The sequence below is a fragment of the Haplochromis burtoni genome, unplaced genomic scaffold (assembly GCF_018398535.1).
Source record: "Haplochromis burtoni strain Fernald_Lab_line unplaced genomic scaffold, NCSU_Asbu1 Contig_11, whole genome shotgun sequence".
In the NCBI taxonomy this organism is placed as follows: Eukaryota; Metazoa; Chordata; class Actinopteri; order Cichliformes; family Cichlidae; genus Haplochromis; species Haplochromis burtoni.
In genome coordinates this window covers 457859-475613 of record NW_024582372.1, presented here as the reverse complement: position 1 = coordinate 475613, position 17755 = coordinate 457859, and the positions used below count along the sequence as shown (strand labels likewise).

General features: G+C 40.9%; 1 protein-coding gene across 4 annotated transcripts in view; it reads right to left on the bottom strand.

The window, feature by feature from the left end:
* Positions 1-843: 843 nt before the first annotated feature.
* Positions 844-17755, bottom strand: part of furina (furin (paired basic amino acid cleaving enzyme) a) — an 80406-nt gene continuing 63494 nt past the window's right edge. For all 4 annotated transcript variants that reach the window (XM_005915199.3, XM_005915202.3, XM_005915201.3 and 1 more), the window contains exons 8-16: positions 14004-14176; positions 12513-12725; positions 10887-10987; positions 9777-9880; positions 9490-9607; positions 4430-4609; positions 4213-4337; positions 2798-2920; positions 844-1861 (exon numbers count right to left, since the gene is read on the bottom strand). In XM_005915199.3, the coding sequence (XP_005915261.1) occupies positions 1254-1861; positions 2798-2920; positions 4213-4337; positions 4430-4609; positions 9490-9607; positions 9777-9880; positions 10887-10987; positions 12513-12725; positions 14004-14176 (1745 nt within the window). In that variant the 3' untranslated portion in view covers positions 844-1253. The remainder of the gene's footprint in view (positions 1862-2797; positions 2921-4212; positions 4338-4429; positions 4610-9489; positions 9608-9776; positions 9881-10886; positions 10988-12512; positions 12726-14003; positions 14177-17755) is intronic.

The window sequence follows — 17755 nt, the reverse complement described above, 5'->3', positions numbered from 1 at the left end:
TGTGTGTGTGTGTGTGTGTGTGTGTGTGTGTGTGTGTGTGTGTGTGTGTGTGTGTGTGTGTGTGTGTGTGTGTGTGTGTGTGTGTGTGTTGTTTTCTTATAATTTCCTTTTTCTTTTTTGTTTTGATACCCTTCCATGTAATGGTTGGGGGAGGTTACGAGCACAGGAGAATTTATAGCTTCCAAAACAGGAATAAGTTCAGCTGGAATCCCAAAAGGCTGAAGGAGGCTTTGCTCGCTGAATGACTCACAGTTTGTTCTTTCAGAGCTGGGAGAAACCTTTTCACATAACAGGAACAATAACTGTACTGGCTTAAAAGTGACTGCATGAAATAAGAATTGTATCTTCAGTAGATACTGCAATTGTCCTGTCATAGAGAGAGAGACACTGCAGAGATGGCATATCCTGAAAGGTCTGCATTGTACATCTGACTGCTGATGGATTATAAACCATTGAAGTCTGGATATTTTCTCATCAACTGCTACGCTTTAGATTTGTTTGATCTTGAAAATGCACTTTAAAAATGTAAATAACTAGAGAGCATTGTATTTGTCAACAGATTATAGACAGCGAGGTCATTAAATGACACTTCAGAGAGAATAAATATTTTCAAATTGGATTTCATGGTTCATAATACAATTTTTGGCCATCACGTTTTAGTTAAAGCACTAAATATGACAGGACCCGCTTAAGCTTCTCTGCACTGTTCACTGTTCATTAGATTTACACGCTCACATTCACACAATGATTTAGAGATGCACACGCATACATGCACAGACACACACATACACGCAATCTCATCTGGCTACTGCACTGAGACTAAACGACACAGTGGGAGGAGAAAAAAAAAAAGAGGAAGAAAGCAAATAATAATCATTTGTTTACTGTAACAAAAAGGAGCTGGAGGGGAAAATGGACTCTGCACAGACAGACACTGTTAGTGATTGAGGGCAAGGGGAGGGAGAGAGCCAGTTTAATAGAAAAGCGCCCAAGTGTGAACAGAGCAAAGCTTAGGCCATCCCGAGCTCTGAGAGACAACAGCTTCCCATCAGGTCTCCCACAGCACAGCGGAGCGACCAGATCCCGAAACAGAACTCAGATGAGAATCCGATAGGACAGAAAAAGAAAATGAACTGGAGATTAAACCAGAAAAAGACTGTGAGAGGAGACAGTCACCACAGCCCTGAATTATCAGACAAATGGTGGTGTGAGGATTTTAAAAGCAGGAGAGAGGGAGGGACGTGGAGGAGGCATTAAAGAGCACTTTGTGTTTTGATAAAGGCAGTCCTCTCATTTTGGACGTCAAACTCTTCGTTTTCCGAGTCTGTATCTACCCCTTCCTCCCCCCACACTGTTGGGATGCCACGGTACGACACCACCCTATTTCCGCCGAGACTGAAGGTGCCCCCGAGACCACTGCCAGCCTCCAGAGAGGGCAACTTGATGAGCGCGCCGGAGCGCAGCTGCAGCATCAGGAAGATGCCAGCGAAAGTGGCGATGATGGCCATGCAGCTGAGCACAGCAATGGTTATGGGGAGTCGGGAGCCTGAATCTAGCGGCGATCTCTGGTTACTTGACCCTACCATGAAGCTATCAGGGGACTCGCGCATGTACTGATTAAGATGCAGGCAGGTGCCAGAGTTGGGGTCCAGGGAGCTGTGCGGGGGGCAGGACAGACAGGACCGAGGGCTGAGGCTGCTGCAGGTCAGGCAGGGCTGTGGGCAGGGCAGGCAGGCTGGGACGGAAGCTGGTTCCATAAAGTTTCCCACTGTGTAGTTGAGAGGCTGGGAGCCCACCGAGAAGCCTGCTGGACATTCTTTCACACAGCCCTGCTGAAAGAGGTAGTAGCCTGCATTGCACTCTGTAACACATAGAGAAATAGAAATGAACCTCTGCACCTTTCAGCTCTTCATATGAGTCACACAACCAAAAAACAGAACCAGGTGCCCTGTGAAAGCACAGAGAGCACATTTAACAAGGCTGTGCCTGCCCTCTCTGTTTCAAGGCAATTTTTTTGTTTTGCTCTTACACTTTTACTAGAGCTGCTTTCATTTACTAAATCTTTACATGTCTATGCTGAGTGCAGCACGCTTAAACAAGACACATTTCCATAGGCACCAAGTTCAGATGCAGACCATCGCCTGTAGTGACAATTAACAGACAGCAGTGAGGGTAATAGAGCTGAAAACAGGAGACCCAACAGAAGGAGGAAATTTTCGCTTCCTGCTGCATCTTGTCAGCTTGTTCAAAAACAGAATTATAGTTTTGAGCCCTGAGACATAGCACACCCAGTGCCATATGACACATGGATATGACAACACATGATAATCGCATACATGATAACTACATTGCACTCACCCTGTTTATAAGCATGCAAGTACCACTGAAAGCCTGTAGGGGTCAGACTGGCACTGTTTCAGGAAACATGTACTTCACACTGCCTTGGTGCTCAGTGGCATGTTTAGACCTTGCCTATAGCACTAGTTGGACTCGGCAGAACACAGTAGAAGGATTACGTTTATTTTAAATAAGATTATTAAAAAGAGACGTGGAGTAAACGTAAGTCTGAGCAGAAACCAGCTCTTATATTAAATTTTATGCAAATAATAAGGCTACACAATGGAGTTGTGCATAGACAAGTTTGCATAGAAATACAGACAAAAGGCAAATGGATGCAGCCGAGATCATATGTCATGAACGGGCTAGTTCAAGTGTAACACCTTAACATAAAACTACACTTCTCCTCTACTGTGGCTGAAAGGACCCGTGAGGAGCAAAGCAGAGACAACAGTCTTACCAATGCATATCTGCCTCAGATCCAACGTCTTGCAGCTGTCATTGCCAGGCTGAGACTTTTCAGAGGAGCTGGAAGTTGTTGAGCTGGTGCCATACAGCACCAGGATGAACTGGGTCAGAGTGCCTGGGCGGAGAGACAGATGAAAAACTAAAATTAACTGTGGGGGGGTGAAAAAAGTAGGCCTGTCAAGCCTAGCAAGGCTCCAGCACTCCCTTGGGTGGTTTTTGTAAATGTATCCTCATCTCCTATTAGACTCTTGGATTTTCTGCATAAAGTGACAGAAAATTGCTCCTTGATATGGGCTGCAAATTTAAAGACAGCATGATTTCACTCTGTGCCTAACAAGTTATAAAGAGCACATCTCTCAAAAATCATTGAAGTGTGGGGCCTCATGAGAGGTTCCACTTTAGTAAATCACTCCTTACTGAGGAGGGAGGCGTGAGACTTGAATCTAGATCTTTTTTTCTTAAGTATTTTGGCTGAATATGGTGCTGTGGGTGGACCTGCTTTGTGTGATGATCCACGGCCAACCATAAACACTGAAGAATTTGTCATCCTTCCTGCAATAAGGAAAAAAGTCTGCACAGCCATACAGTCAACTAGTATAAAAATAGCAACAACACTTTGGACACAGAAGCCACTTGATCTCTAATCTCTTGGCACTGACCCTTCAACCCTTGAGCTGGACTGTAGGCCCAACAGATTAAAAGGTTACATTAAATAACACTCAAGTAATGTCATTCAGGGTCATTCTGGTGACCTAGTGGTGACCTCGCTTAGGTTTCAGACTGTTGAAAACATTCAATGTGGACTCTGAGGATCTTCGATCATCAGCATTTTCCAGATAAAGAGGGAAGATAAACTGATACTAAATTAGATAAAGCCTGGAAGCGATCAATCATTGCACAATGATCAGTCGCAACATTTAAACCAGGAGAAGCAATTATCGTAATACAATATAATGTTCTGCTGGATGTTACTTTGGCACATATCACACACCCATGATTGCTGCATACCAAGTTTACCCAACCTTTAGAGCACCATCCCCAACAGCATGTGAGGGGGAGGACGACAATGTGCCCTACTGATAAAATTTAAAAGCCCAGGAAGAGCTTGGAAAATGTCAAAGAGCACAAGGTGTTGACCTGGCTTCCAACAATCTTGGACCTCAGTTTTAATTAAGCAATTTTAAAATTTAGAAGGAGTAAAATCAGTTCATGATGGGACTAAACTGCAACCTACAGGACCGTCACTGTGAAGCCAGACACAACAGGAAGGCCTCAGAAGTGCCCTGTCCATGCCCCGATGAGTCTGAGCAGCTGGATGGCACAAGGAGAGCTATTATTTACCAGGTGGTTGTAACGATGTGGGTAACTGGTGTATATTATCTTTATGTAATAACAAAACTGCTTTACCATAGTCACTGGCACCCGCCACATTCTCAATTTCAAGCATCCACGCCCCAGTAGGGTCCTCATCCCAAGAGTGGGTGGTCATGAAAGCCCAGTCATTAAACCCCTCTGATGAGTAGTCATGAGGCCTGCAGGAAAACAAGCGGGAGCGTAAGGAAGAATTTGTGATTACCAGCACGCACTGTAGATCACCATGTTTGTGTAGTTGTGCATTTTTTACCTGGGGTGGAGCAGTGTGGAGCGTGTGCCAGCAGGACTAATGAGGTGGATTGCCAGGTTTCCCCTCCGGTTGTAGGACAGAGTGAGCCGGGCCTGGACGTGCTCTAATGAGGTCACATGACTGTCTGTCCCCATGCAGCCATCCACACTCTTGTTAATATATAAATGGCTGCCAATGTTCCTGTTAACCGACAGATTAAGTCAGTGATGGACATTACTTACGGATTGTGTGTCAGTGGAATTATTAGTGGCTTATTACTAAGCGTACCACATTTTGCTCTTGGACACTGAAAGCCAACAAAAGGTGATTCGTTTCAAGCCTTGAACAGGATTAGTGTCTCGACCTGTAGCACCCCTATCCTCTGTGGAAGTAAACACACCTCTTTTTTCCTCCCCCCCCTCCAAAATCCGCTTAGGAGATTATACGCATCCACAACAGTTCAGAGGAGGAAGGTGCAGGGTTTTAGTGGCACAGATGTGCCCAAATTATAGACAAGATGATCATTAAACTGCATCCAGACGGAGTCCCTTCAGGTTTAGGATGAGTCACATTTTTCAGGATGCACTGAAAGGGCAGCATACAGTAAACACCTTTGACCTTTAAAGCAGCCTCACATGGGGAAAGTCATGTAAAAGGTTAATTTTCTGCACTATTCAGATGCCAATGAGTCATATAGTAACTGCCCATGATAATATTATAATGCAAATTGACAGCCACGCAGCATTTAAGCATGCTTGCAAAACGTATTTCATGGTTTCTCGAGGTGGGGACAGAAAATCTTAGAGAAATGGAAATTTATACCGAGAGCTGTTGAGGTTGATTTATCATTGGCAGTTGACTGCTGCAGCACAAGCGACTGTGATTTAGGGTCTGGAAGCAGCTAAATTTGTGGCAGTACTGGAAACATAGAATCTGCTTTTACAAGCACACTCAGACAAAAATAAATAATTTAAAAAAAAAAAAAAAAAAAGAAGAAGAAGAAAAAGCTGCAAACCTAACCATCAATCTGCCATTTAGTGTGAAAGATCAAGTAAATGAGAAGCTACACCTTACTCTCCCTTTCCCCTTTTATCAAGAGCTAGTTAAATAAAAATCAGTTTTTTTTCTTACTTCATATGTTGCCTGATTCCAATTTGTCATAATAACTGTTACATAAATCCTTACTTTTTTGCACGTTGGTTTTTCAACAATCACTTTCAGACAGGCTGGCAAAGGTCTGCAAATATTTGCAGTCTAATTTATAAATGCAAATGCAAATTAAATTCATCAGTCAGTCAATGAATCTGACTCAATGTGCACCAATGAGCACAACTCATCCTAGAGCGCTCTCCTTAGAACAGGGAACTCAACTCATCTGGTCGTCAGCTGCTTGTATTCTGGGTATATTGCTATGAACAGTACGGTTGGTTCTATTTTAAGCCTATAAGGTTATGGCTGGACTCTGAATGCAAGTAGTTAATATGAATTTCTGTCTATGCCGACAAAAGCAGATTTGCAATCTCACCAATTTATTACAGCAAATCACAAACAGACTGCATGCAAGTTCCAGTTCATCTCCATTCAACTGCTAACTGAAGACCGACACAATCTTATTGCAGTTTTATCATCGTTTTGATGCATCAAGATTGCTTTACAGATGGCAACTGACTAAGTGGTCAAAGACGTGATCTAAGCAACAATCCTAAAGGCATTGAGACTGCACATTTATTGCACATGGTTGCAATTATTTGGCCACGCCATGTTTTCAACCACTTATCCCAAGTCTGTCTGTAGCATTAAACCACCTTTGGAAACATTTTGTTTACAATTTAATTGGCTGTCTTTTTAAGTGCGCAAAGTGGGTTACGCAAAAAGTCCTAAAAGTCAACCAATCAACATGTGCAGAATCAAAACTATCCCTCCAGCACAGACGTGCTCATTTCAATTCGTTGTGCATAAAGCTTTTGAACAAACACCACATGTGTAAGCCAAACTTGAAGCATTCCCATGCGTTTGGCAAAATCTAGGAAAAACAAAAAGGGATGTTTCCAAATCATAAATCACTTTTTAAAAACTATGCGAGAGCTTTTAACTGATGCCATACAGTTTTTATTTGCAAAAGATTTTGCAGACCTGGTAGTAATTTGCATCAACTTTGGTGTGAAGGAAATGGGCACACATTGATCACATTCAGTGTTCTTACAGTACATTGACACACATTTGCAACAAAGCCTGCCTCATTCAGTCAGGCATACAGGAGCTTTTCTGTCTGCTCGTGTCACTCAAAGCCTAATTCCCCATCTCACGGCTACAAAAGTAAATGGCCTAATGTTACTGTAATTATGGTTATAATAATTCACTTTGGTCTTTAAATATAATAATTGTGCAGTATTGTTGGACTTAATATAATCATAAAATCATCATAAAATGACAAATGTGTTCCAGCTTTTTTGTGCATGTAAAAAGCCTGCATAGTTACACAGCCCTCCCAAAGAGAAAACATTGCTTCTGAACCACTGGCTGGTTTTTCTTCAGGAATCTACATCAGTCAACTCTTTTAAGTAACTCCAACTCTAAAATATCTCAGTCGTGGTATCTATGGAGCTCAGGACAAGGCAGAGGAGTGTTATTTTGATAGAAAAGTCCTCAAAAATGTGTTTAAGCACTGCAGAGCTATAACTTTGCCTTGATGAACTATGCTGAAATGTTTAAATGGCCAATCAGAAATTGAACCGATTTGAAACAAGGACGAGGTGCGAGTTACTGTGTTTTCATGGTATCATATTCACCATGCTGGCTTTTTTTTTTTTTTTTTAAAAAGCCAGTGTTTCCCTGACAGTACACATGTGAACTAGTAACTCAGGTTATTCCTAAAAATGTTAAAACATCATGTTTTGTCTAATGCGGGAGTCTCTCCTTGAGCCAGGTCTACTTACAGTTCGAATTCATACAGCTAAACTCTTGTTTATACTTACTACCTATAATCCTAAAATAACAAACTCACAGGACAGGAGTTAATGGATATAACCACTCAGTCCCATTTGTTCACCCAGTTGACCAATCAGAGCAATTTAAGCTTAGTTAGATTGGGGCCTTTTTAAAAAAAAATTTTTTACAAGCCCTCTTTAAATGAATGTGACACCGTTACAGTTTAGACTGTAGACAAAATTCAAACAGTTTCAGACAAAGACACAGAGATATTCACTGCATCATGATAGCACAAGGCAATCACACGGGACAGCTGTCTGCACAGACAGAAAAATCAGCCTCACCCAGATTTAACTATGTGTGCCTCACATTACTGTAACTCCACAACCATTTTGGGTTACAGAAAAAATTCAAACGGGTTCTGAAAGTTGACAATTAAAATCTTACCAAGCGGCCTCTTTGATACTCGGGTGATAAAGGGTTCAAATGGAGCATCTGTTGAGTGTATTCTGGTGTAATATACGCCGTGTCAGGAAACTGATGTGTTACTGAATATAAAAGCATGTAAAAGTATGCTAGCAGAACACAAAATACAATTATGAGCCGGTAAATGAGCGTAATATGGGCTCAGTAAGCATGCGGTCATGACTCTGTCAGAGGTAATGAGTGAAAGTAACTGACAGTGAGAAAGATACTGAAACCCTGCCTGCTCACTTATTACAAGACAGTCTTGATAAATACGTCAGCTAAACACCTAAAATGTAAATTGAATAACCTGCCTTGACTGCTGTTCCCAGACGCTCAAACCATCTGCTCTGAGCGTCTCATAGCTCCAGTAAAAGAGAGGAACCTCAAAGCCAGCAAGGGAAGTGACAGGCAGCGCATAATGAAGAGGCGATGTCTGACTGGATTTAGACTGAGACACCAGCAGAAGGAGGAATAAAATGGCTAGGAAGAAATATATAGTTTCAACAGCGAGAGGTACACATGAATTGACAAACTATTATCTTTCTTTTAAGTGTTTTGTCTCAAGTTTGAGTCTCACGCACACAAAATGACAGGCATTTCAACAGGCGCCCAAAGCCAACATGATGAAGACACGATGTGTCGCTGCGCCGAAGCTTGACAGCTCAGTCTCAAGTCACAAGCATCTCCAAAACCTTTGTTTTGTTATGAGTTACCAATTTAATGTTGATTTCTGTTTTCATTACTCTTAACTTGCCATTTCTGAAAAATGTAGGCTTCTTATCATAGTATTTAACGAATGTTTGAAGTCAAAGAACAAAGCGGCTAGAAATAAACAAGCTGTCTTTGATGGATATTTGGTGCATTCTCTTTTAATGCCGTTATTGCTCTACCCTTCTTTTTCTTTGCTTTTAACATTTACCTCTTCAAACTTTAGCTATTAAAATAGTGTTCATAATTGCATACATGATTACAAATAATTAGAATATTTAGTAATTAGTATAACTGGGGCTGGGGGGTTTTTTGGTCCATAATATGGGTCAAGCTCCAAAAACACTGAAGCATCAATTTTCTCTAATCCAATGAGATAATTTCCTCCAGAGACACATATGACTTAGTTTAATAACTAGGCTGTGTGGGTTTTAGTCAAAGCAATTTAAACAAATAAGTTGTTTTTAGAAAATTGACAGCTGTAACGTGTGCAGACCACAGTGGCCATGGGAGACCAATACAGTGCGTCTCACGAAAACACATGCGAATAAACAAAACAACCAAATTAAGAAAACACAATTCAATCACAAACCACGGTGCTGAAGATACAACATAAGCAAATTCAAGAACGTGCTGCAAGTATCCCAGACTACATGGAGGAGACGCGTGAACCGAGCTGGGACACACTGCAGTTTTTCATTGTTTTGTGACATGTGTCCGAGACTCAATATTAATTAAAACCTAAGCAAACTCACACAGGCTGCTTGTGCTCAGTGTATTCTATTTGTTTGTACTGTGAGAATCTCCTGAAATTGTGTTCTTAAATGCAAACATATCTATAATTTCTGTTGTGTTTATGTACACGTGTTTGTGTGTCTGTTGCAGTGTGTTGCCCCTCTTTGCGTCACCTTAACAGTTTCTTGTGATCAGGGTGCTGAGATAAACGAGCGGTATTAATGAGCCTCCGGTGTACTAACCTTGGCTCGCTGACCATGGTGATGACGCATTTTCGTTGTGGTCCCACATTGGTCCACGTTTTTGCCATGGACACGATACCACCGGCATCAAGTAGACCATATCCGTACGAGTGGCTGACTGTAGAAAGCAAGAGGAAACATTAGCCGGCATCCTGGCTCTCCCAGCTGGTGTGCATTTCAACCTCTGTCCAGTTAAATCTGGTTTATGTGATGCACACTAATAATGAGCCTCGCAGGCATCTGCAAACTGCAGAGGGTTGATGAAAACTTGAAAGGAGCTGCTGTACCTTTGCGCCCGACTCCATTGGTTCTCCAGTCATTGGTGAGCAGGTGGGCAGGTTGAGAAGTTCGTACAACCAGATGTTGCATGTCCCTCCAGGTCAGGTTTTTACTAGAACACGTGTACGTGCAAGCACACGCAGACACACACACACACACAGAAAGAGACAGACAGCACACAAACAGCAACACATATGGTAAGTTTGGCTTAAAATTCAAGTTGAGCCACTGAAACGACATCATCCTATAGTCTTAAGCTGCTGATGGACAGGTGATTGAATTCAGAATACAGCGATTTAGCAGTCACATTCTTTCTTGGCTTGCATAAAATCTTAAGTCGACACGTATTTCAAGTCCTCTTCTGCCCTTTGCGAGACATTTTCCAAAGCATCATTAATCTTTATGCAGGCAAGCAAGTTGGTATTTACCAAACGCAAAAAGGGCTTACATGAAGTCACAACTGGCCTCTCTGTTGTGATTAAATGCGTACAGGCTTTTTAGTCTTATTGTGGATTTGGAGAAAATGAGGCTTTTTGGATAATAACTTTGCTGACTCACTTTGTCATCAAATTCATTCCTAATTGCAGTTTTTTTCCATCACCTCACTCTGTTTTGCCACAAGACTAATTACTCGTTTTCGGCGCTCTTCTGACGTCCGTGTTCGTCTCTCCATTAGTGCTGCGTGACTAGATAAGAATGATTAGCGCTCACATCCAAATGGTGTTGTTTGTAAGTGCACAGTTGAAATCTGTGGCAGAGGGGTTAAAAAGTAATTCATAAAATGGGATAATCACGCAGAACTAATGTATAAACATTCAGCACCAGCAGTAAAAGCTTAATTTAATAGAAGAATTTAAAAAATAAAAATCTAAAAACTTGGCCTGGAAAAATTCATGAGATAACAGTGGAGCATTTCTACAAACTACTCTGACATTCTGAAAACTTCAATATCTGAGTTTGGAAAGAAACTGTTGCAATCTCTAACGAGCTTGTGCCATTTTTCCCCCCTCCCCAAAAACAAAAGCCAGCAGATATTAAACGCTAGAATAAGGCTGTACAGCTGAAAAGAATAGCGGGGACTAGTCGGACTCAGAAAAATGATGGCGATAAGCACTTACTTGGCCTCAAGGGCAAGAGCGATGATCCCAGCAGCCAGCGGAGCAGAGGCAGAGGTGCCTGTGTGAGAGTCCGTGCATTTTGATTTGAGATCTGTAGTCACCTAAGCAAGATGAACACAGTGAATTTAAGTATCACAGCATTCCTCCTCCTTTTTCTCACGTTTCCATTTTGTTCTCATAAACTCGTATTTCACTTGGCGTTGCTAGAAGGAAAACAGCTAATGCAATTTTCTAACTGTCTATTTTCTTCATGTAATTCTACGTAGCTCATCACTTGACAATGAAGGTATTCAAATCTCAGCTGTATTTTATTTTTAAATTCACAAGATATTTCACTCTCTTGTAACCCGATAAATTGGAATTTGTTTCCCTCGAATGAGTAAAAACCTTTATCCTCCATCACTTCTACACTTATTATCCTTGCTAGGGAGAGAGAAATCTTCTAATGGGTAGAGCAGAAAAATAAAACCAGAGAAACCATATAAGCTTATTTTTTGCTTCTTTTGAACAAGTCTTGTTTTTACTGGACTGCTCTAGCAGAGATCATTTCAATGACCCCCAGCACTCTGCTGTAGTTGTACTGGGCAGCTCCCAGGTGAGAATTTTCTGCAGCTACATGAATACAAAGAATTGTGGTGTATTTGTCCTCAGGAAAAAAAAAACCATCTGCTGGAAGATAAAGGTTACAAAACACTGCCTGGTGATAAGACCCCAAGTCACCATTGTATAATTCTGGAGGTAAAATCAATCAGTGCTACTGAATGAAGCTGATACAAAAGCAGCTTGGATCACAAACTGCTGACCAGCGCAGAGCATACAGAAACTGATCTTTTAACAGACTGAGGGAATAATAAATGCACTGCAAGAATGACTTTAATGGTCATTATGCATTCAGGAGCCTTAGGTTCACATATAACTCACTTTAATTTGAAAGCGACAGATGGAATACATGTGATTTAAAGAAAAAGAAAAAAACACAAGTGAAGATATTCCTGTATAACCTCAGAGATCCAGAGCTCTCTTCCCACCTACTCCGGCTCTTTATTCCTGGCTTCATGAATGACAGCACTATTAAATGAGTGCATCACTGAAGCATTAAGGAACCAGCCACACGTCACGGAGATGTCATAATCTGCCCGTCCGGTTGGTCTGTCAGCTAGGGTGCATGCAAGAGAAAGAAACTGTGTGTGTGCACACGTGTGAGAGACAAAGAGGGAAACAGCATTTGTGACTAGAGTGTTAAGCAGCAACAGATTGCCAGATGGAGTTTCAGCCAGTCACAATTCATAATCATTTTAATGGCCCAAAACTGAATGAATGGTGAAGAAGTGGAAACAAAAGCAGCAAAGAATGAAGAAGCTAGCTGTGATTCACACATGGAGGGTACAGAATGAGAATGCTGAAAAAGCTTAATGTACTGTGTTCAGAATTAATCGCAATGAGATTAAAATTTATCTCCAACCATTAAAATGATCAATTTATTAAGTTCTCCAGGCTTCCTGCTTCTCAGATTTTAAACTGTTCCAGATGTTTTAGGTGGTAGTGAGCTGTATTTTTGCAGTGTGTGTTAGTACTTTTTGTGCAACCTTTGCAGCAGGCGGCAAAATCTGGAAAGAGCCAACTCACTATCTGCTTCTCGTTTAGATTTCCCGAGCTGTAGGTGGTGGCAAGGGTGGAAGAGCAAGCCTCGCTGTACCAGGGGACATTGCCGTTCTGTGTGGAGCTGCTGATGGAAAGCGTGTAGATGCTGTTGGTGTAGCCGTCACAATTGCAGCTGTCCTTCTCCCGTCCTCCATTACCAGAAGCCCACACAAAGATGGAGCCTAAACCACCGCGTCCCTGGAGAACACACAACATAGATTTAAATAAACAGGAAAATAAAAGACAACCACATGTCCTTTCATCCATGTGTACCAAAGACTAACAGTATCCACAGAAGAACAAAATCTCATTCAATCTTTAATAGGAAGCCCAATTATAGTGGGGCAAGTTCACTTCAGAGCTCGCTTCAAAAAGAGTCCCATTAAAACCCAACGTACAGGCCTGGGTGGTCACTCACTAAATTACAAAGAGCCAAATATCGCATGACAGCAATTCAATATGGAAAGGCAGTATACGACAACAGCTCATTGTAATAAATCATCCAACCTCTCAGCCTTTGAAGTGCAATAATTTTCATCTAAGAGCGGCTTTATTGTATTGAGTGGCACTGTCTCTCTCTCTGCATTGATCAATTCCAGCCATGCACCACCCACACCACCATCTGACAGTGCTGTCACTGTGGCAATTATCTTAGTAGTCAGTGTCAGCAGTTCCAATCAAGCTTTATGGCACATGCTTTGAATCCTACTGCTCCATAACAAGAGTCGGTGTTAGCGGGATGGATGTGTTTATTCATGGCGAGCAGATGTGAGAGGTCGGGGTGTGATCTGTATACTTACTAATCTGTTAACTTGTTCATTTCACATATCTGACACACACCCAGTGTGTCACATGCATTAAAACAAGTCAACAACAGGGCTGATGACATGACGGTATGCATGGTCGCTTAGTATTCAGATCGCGTCGTTAGATGTTGGCAGAAAAGTTTCTGAAATTACTTTTCTACAAACCCTCTACGTGTATGTGCATATAGATAAGCATGTGTTTGGAAGCTTTTGATTATAAATGCTTGTCATTAAGCAATTTAAAGCTCTGCTAACTTAATGGAATTTAATTGGAATTCTTAAAAACAACCTTGGGAAGGTGGGAAATAAGCACTGAATTCACACTTAAAGAAAGCACAACCTGATTATCTAAAAAAGATGCAAAGATAAAAGACGAACTCAGAGTTTAATAAGTACCCTTCAACTAGACAAAAAGGGGAGGGTGGGGGGTGGGACATAAACACACAAACAAACATTTGATTTCTGCCAGTGCTGCCGCTTTTCATTTTCTAGGAGTTTTCTTCCTGGGTGGCTTTCAGAGGACATTCCTTTCTATTCATAATTGTCAGGGTCAAAAAACGCTTTGTTCTTCCCGCTTGTGTCCTCTCATGCTTGAACAGTTCAATTACTGACTGCTGAAAGGAAGCGACACACAGGCAGTAAATAATTTCTGCATCACACAAACACACACCTCTGTAACTCCACGCATAAAAGCTTCTTTGGCGAGTTTGGCCGGTCCATCGACAGTTTTGCCGTCGTCCTCCGGACCCCAACTGGCGCTGTAGACGTCAATGTGCTGGGGATTCAGACTGAGAGACTGTGCCTCCACCATGTCAGTCACCTCACCGTCCAGCATTCGCACACCTGCATGTACGTTCACAAATGCAAATGTCAACTACGTCAAAGACGGCATGGCAAAACAGAAATGGATTTATTACTACTTTTACACCATAATTCTTACAATACTGTAAATCAAAGATGCTAATTCAGTTTCACTGCGTGTCACCCTGGAAAATGAGAATTGCTCCAGGAGCCAGAAAATTTACTGACATGCTTAGGTTAACTGAAAATGTGCGTGTCATTTAGCCTTTACAGATACAGAACCATCTGCATAAGGTACGAAGCTGCATCTGGAAGAGTGAATTTGTATAAAATGAAATGGCTGGTAATGGGCAGGCGCAAGGTTATCGATGATTACACCCTCATGCAATAAAGAGGATGTATGTTTTATCACAAGACGGCTGATCAATATTTCACCAACTCATCTAAACAAGGCATTTTGTAGAGGGTGTAACGCTTAAGCCATCGTAAGATCACAACTACATCTGCGGAGTAGAAAAATTATCTCAAAGCTAAAGTGATTTAAAAAAAAAAAAAAATAAAATAAATTGAGAGAGATTTGGTCGCCCATAAGGAGATTTAGACAGACTTCTTTTCATTACAATCAAATACCAAAAACTAAAGCAGAATTGGGAATCTGTCTCACACACACACACGCGTTATAAATATTTTAGTAGAATTTTTTTAATGACTAGTTTTTAATTTTGTGTCTGTTAACTGTGATGTTTTTGGTGTTTTTATTTTTTGTTGTTGTTTTGAGTCTTTTTTTTTTTTTAACCTGTACAGTGTACAGCTTAGTTTGGTTCACCTTGAATCCAACGATAAGCACTCAAACTACCCTGCGGTCATGACAAGCAAGAAAAATATATGCAATAAAATGTGTATTTTACATCCATATATACATACATATGAATGAATGCAATGCTAAATTAGTGTAGTTTTTCAATACAACTGAACAACGCAAAGTGCTGATGTTGGCGGCAATCTTGCAGAAACCTGTTACTGTCGTCTGTAGCTCTTTGCCATAGTGTCGCAGCATGAAATGACAATGTACTCAGCAAGGTGTAGGCACAGAACACTACCGCTGTAGTGTCTAATTTGCATATTTACACATGAGTTTTCGATACAGCGTTCATGTGTATTTGTAAAGCTCCTGCAGTGGTGTGCTGCATGCTGCCGTTAGTTTTATGTCTACCTGCTGTGATTACGGAGCCCATCACGTAAATCAAACACTATCTCTATTGATTTTCCTTGGTGTTTGAGCTGGTTTGTGGGTGAACTACCTCCTCAAGTGTGAAGCAGACTCCTGTGACTAAAAACTCAGATAAAAAGACGAAAGGAAACAATTTTTCTTCTTCTGTGTCTACATGAAATTAGTGCAGCTGTGAGAGCATAAATTTGATCAAAGTTGCTCTTATTTCAACACCTAACAGTGGCTAATAGCATCCGTTAAACTAAAGCTTCTTTATAAGGCAAATGATAGCAAGAATATGCTGTGCCAGTGACAAAACACATAATGCAGGATGGCCATGTAGAGTAGGTGTTTGTCCAATCCAATTATTTTTTTCAGACACTCGTCTCGCAATGAAACAAGTGTTCTTCCACAAGAAAAGTGACAGGGGTGGGGGAATCCAAGACACTTTAATAACAAACTAATTTGCTGCTCCAATTACAGGTCAGGTTACTTCATGTTGTTATATATGGCTATAAGTAACAAAGCAGCTGCTCTTTGAAATTCTCCAAAAGCTCCAAACTGCTACTAGCGTTTCCATGGCAGCATACATTTTTGTGAGAGGAATGTGTAGGTCGACGAGGAGACTCAAGCATTTCCTCTAGCTGTCCAAAATCCTGAATCACAATCTCCCCAAGATAGAGAGGCTAAGAGCCATACTACAGGTTCAATACAGTTCTAGAGCAGATTCCACATTCCAGCCGCTGAATCTTATTAATTATTTGCATTTCTGTCAATAATCTTTTTAAAGTGTTTAAAAAATAAACGAACAAATAAAACAACTGATTGTAATGTCCAAGTGCCACACATTGGAGGAAACAAAAAGCGGCAGTGAATTATTTGCTCATCCCTCTCACCATCCCCCACAGAGAAACCGGTTTTAAAAAAAAATAAAAATAAAAAAAATAAAAAAATAAAAAAAATTGGTGAAGACCCATTAGGTGATAATTGTGTGCAGCTTTGATTAAATTCTGGCCAACACTGTTGGAGGAGTTTCAATTCTTGTGAACTGTGAACAAACAGACACCTCTATGTGCCATATGCTGACCAGCCTGAAGGAACGATGAGCTCATCCTGCAGCGGCTGTGGCCCAAGAGCCTTAATGTTGGTGGTTCAATCCCATCCTGCTCTAGTATGCATGTCAAAGTATCTTAGAACATGACACTGAACCCCAGATGCATCTATCAAAGTGTAATTGTCTGAGTCTATTTACCATAAACCCAAAGAAGTGAAACATTTCAGAGAAGATTTAAAGGGTTTGAGGTGGTGACCCTCCTAACGTTGTCAAAGCTACTGTATCAGCTTCTACTTTTGTCAGAACTGGGACTTTTCTAATTAATTGTGAGGATTATTTGTTTCTTTACCCCAGTTAATCTTAAGAATGCTGAAGCCAGTCAATCAATCTAATTTAAGAACAACCATAAAAGTACCTCACAGGAGAGGATTCTGGCTAAACAATGGGCTTCAGTTCTGCAGGTGATAAGATGGCAGGTGATCTTGTGCAGGGAAAAAAAGAAAAGAAAAGAAAAGACGACAAAAACAAAACAAAACAAAAAAAAACAACAACTTTGCACTGCTGCACCGCTACCTACCAGCTTATGCTACTGGAATAATGACAGCATGAACAATAAATGGGTTTCCCTCGTTTGTTTCTGATGTTTGACGAACACATTTCCTTCCATTTCTTTAGAGCTATTGAAGAATCTGCACAATCTGGACTCATGTTACTGTGTTGTAATATGTCAGGCAAATTTTTGGCAAATGTCTGTACCCTGTAATAAGAAAATAAAGTGTTATTCTTTGTGAAAAGTGGATGAATACTTTAAGATTTTTTTTTCCCCTTTAGTCATTGTGTGGTTTTGGTTGGACTTTACTGATCGAAAAGAGCCTTAAGTGTAGATAAAGAACACAGTAGTCAAACTTTATAACAGCTGGAAGTAGGCAGAAGGATATTGAGATAAGCAGAGACATAGTGAGCTAGAGCGTGTACTTGGATATAAAAAAAAAAAAAAGCTCCTACAGCATGTGCAGTCCTTAAAAAAGGACTAAACATCATTAGGTTGCATCCTGGAGTCATCAGACCACCACAGCACTGACAAAACAATACGTCTTCTGCACTAAAACAGGCATTAAGCCATTATCATCATCATCATCATCATCATCATCACAGCACACATGTAGTGGCAATAGCTCCACAGCAACTTCTTTTCAAACAGCCCATTTGATGTGGCTGGAATTTTAGCATGTGAGAAAAAAAAAATGAAATTACACTTTTTTTTAAAAGATGAAATAATTGATATTCAAGATGTACAAATCGAATCTGATATTTGTTATAATGTCAAAAAGCTACTGAAGTTTCTTTTGAAGGATGG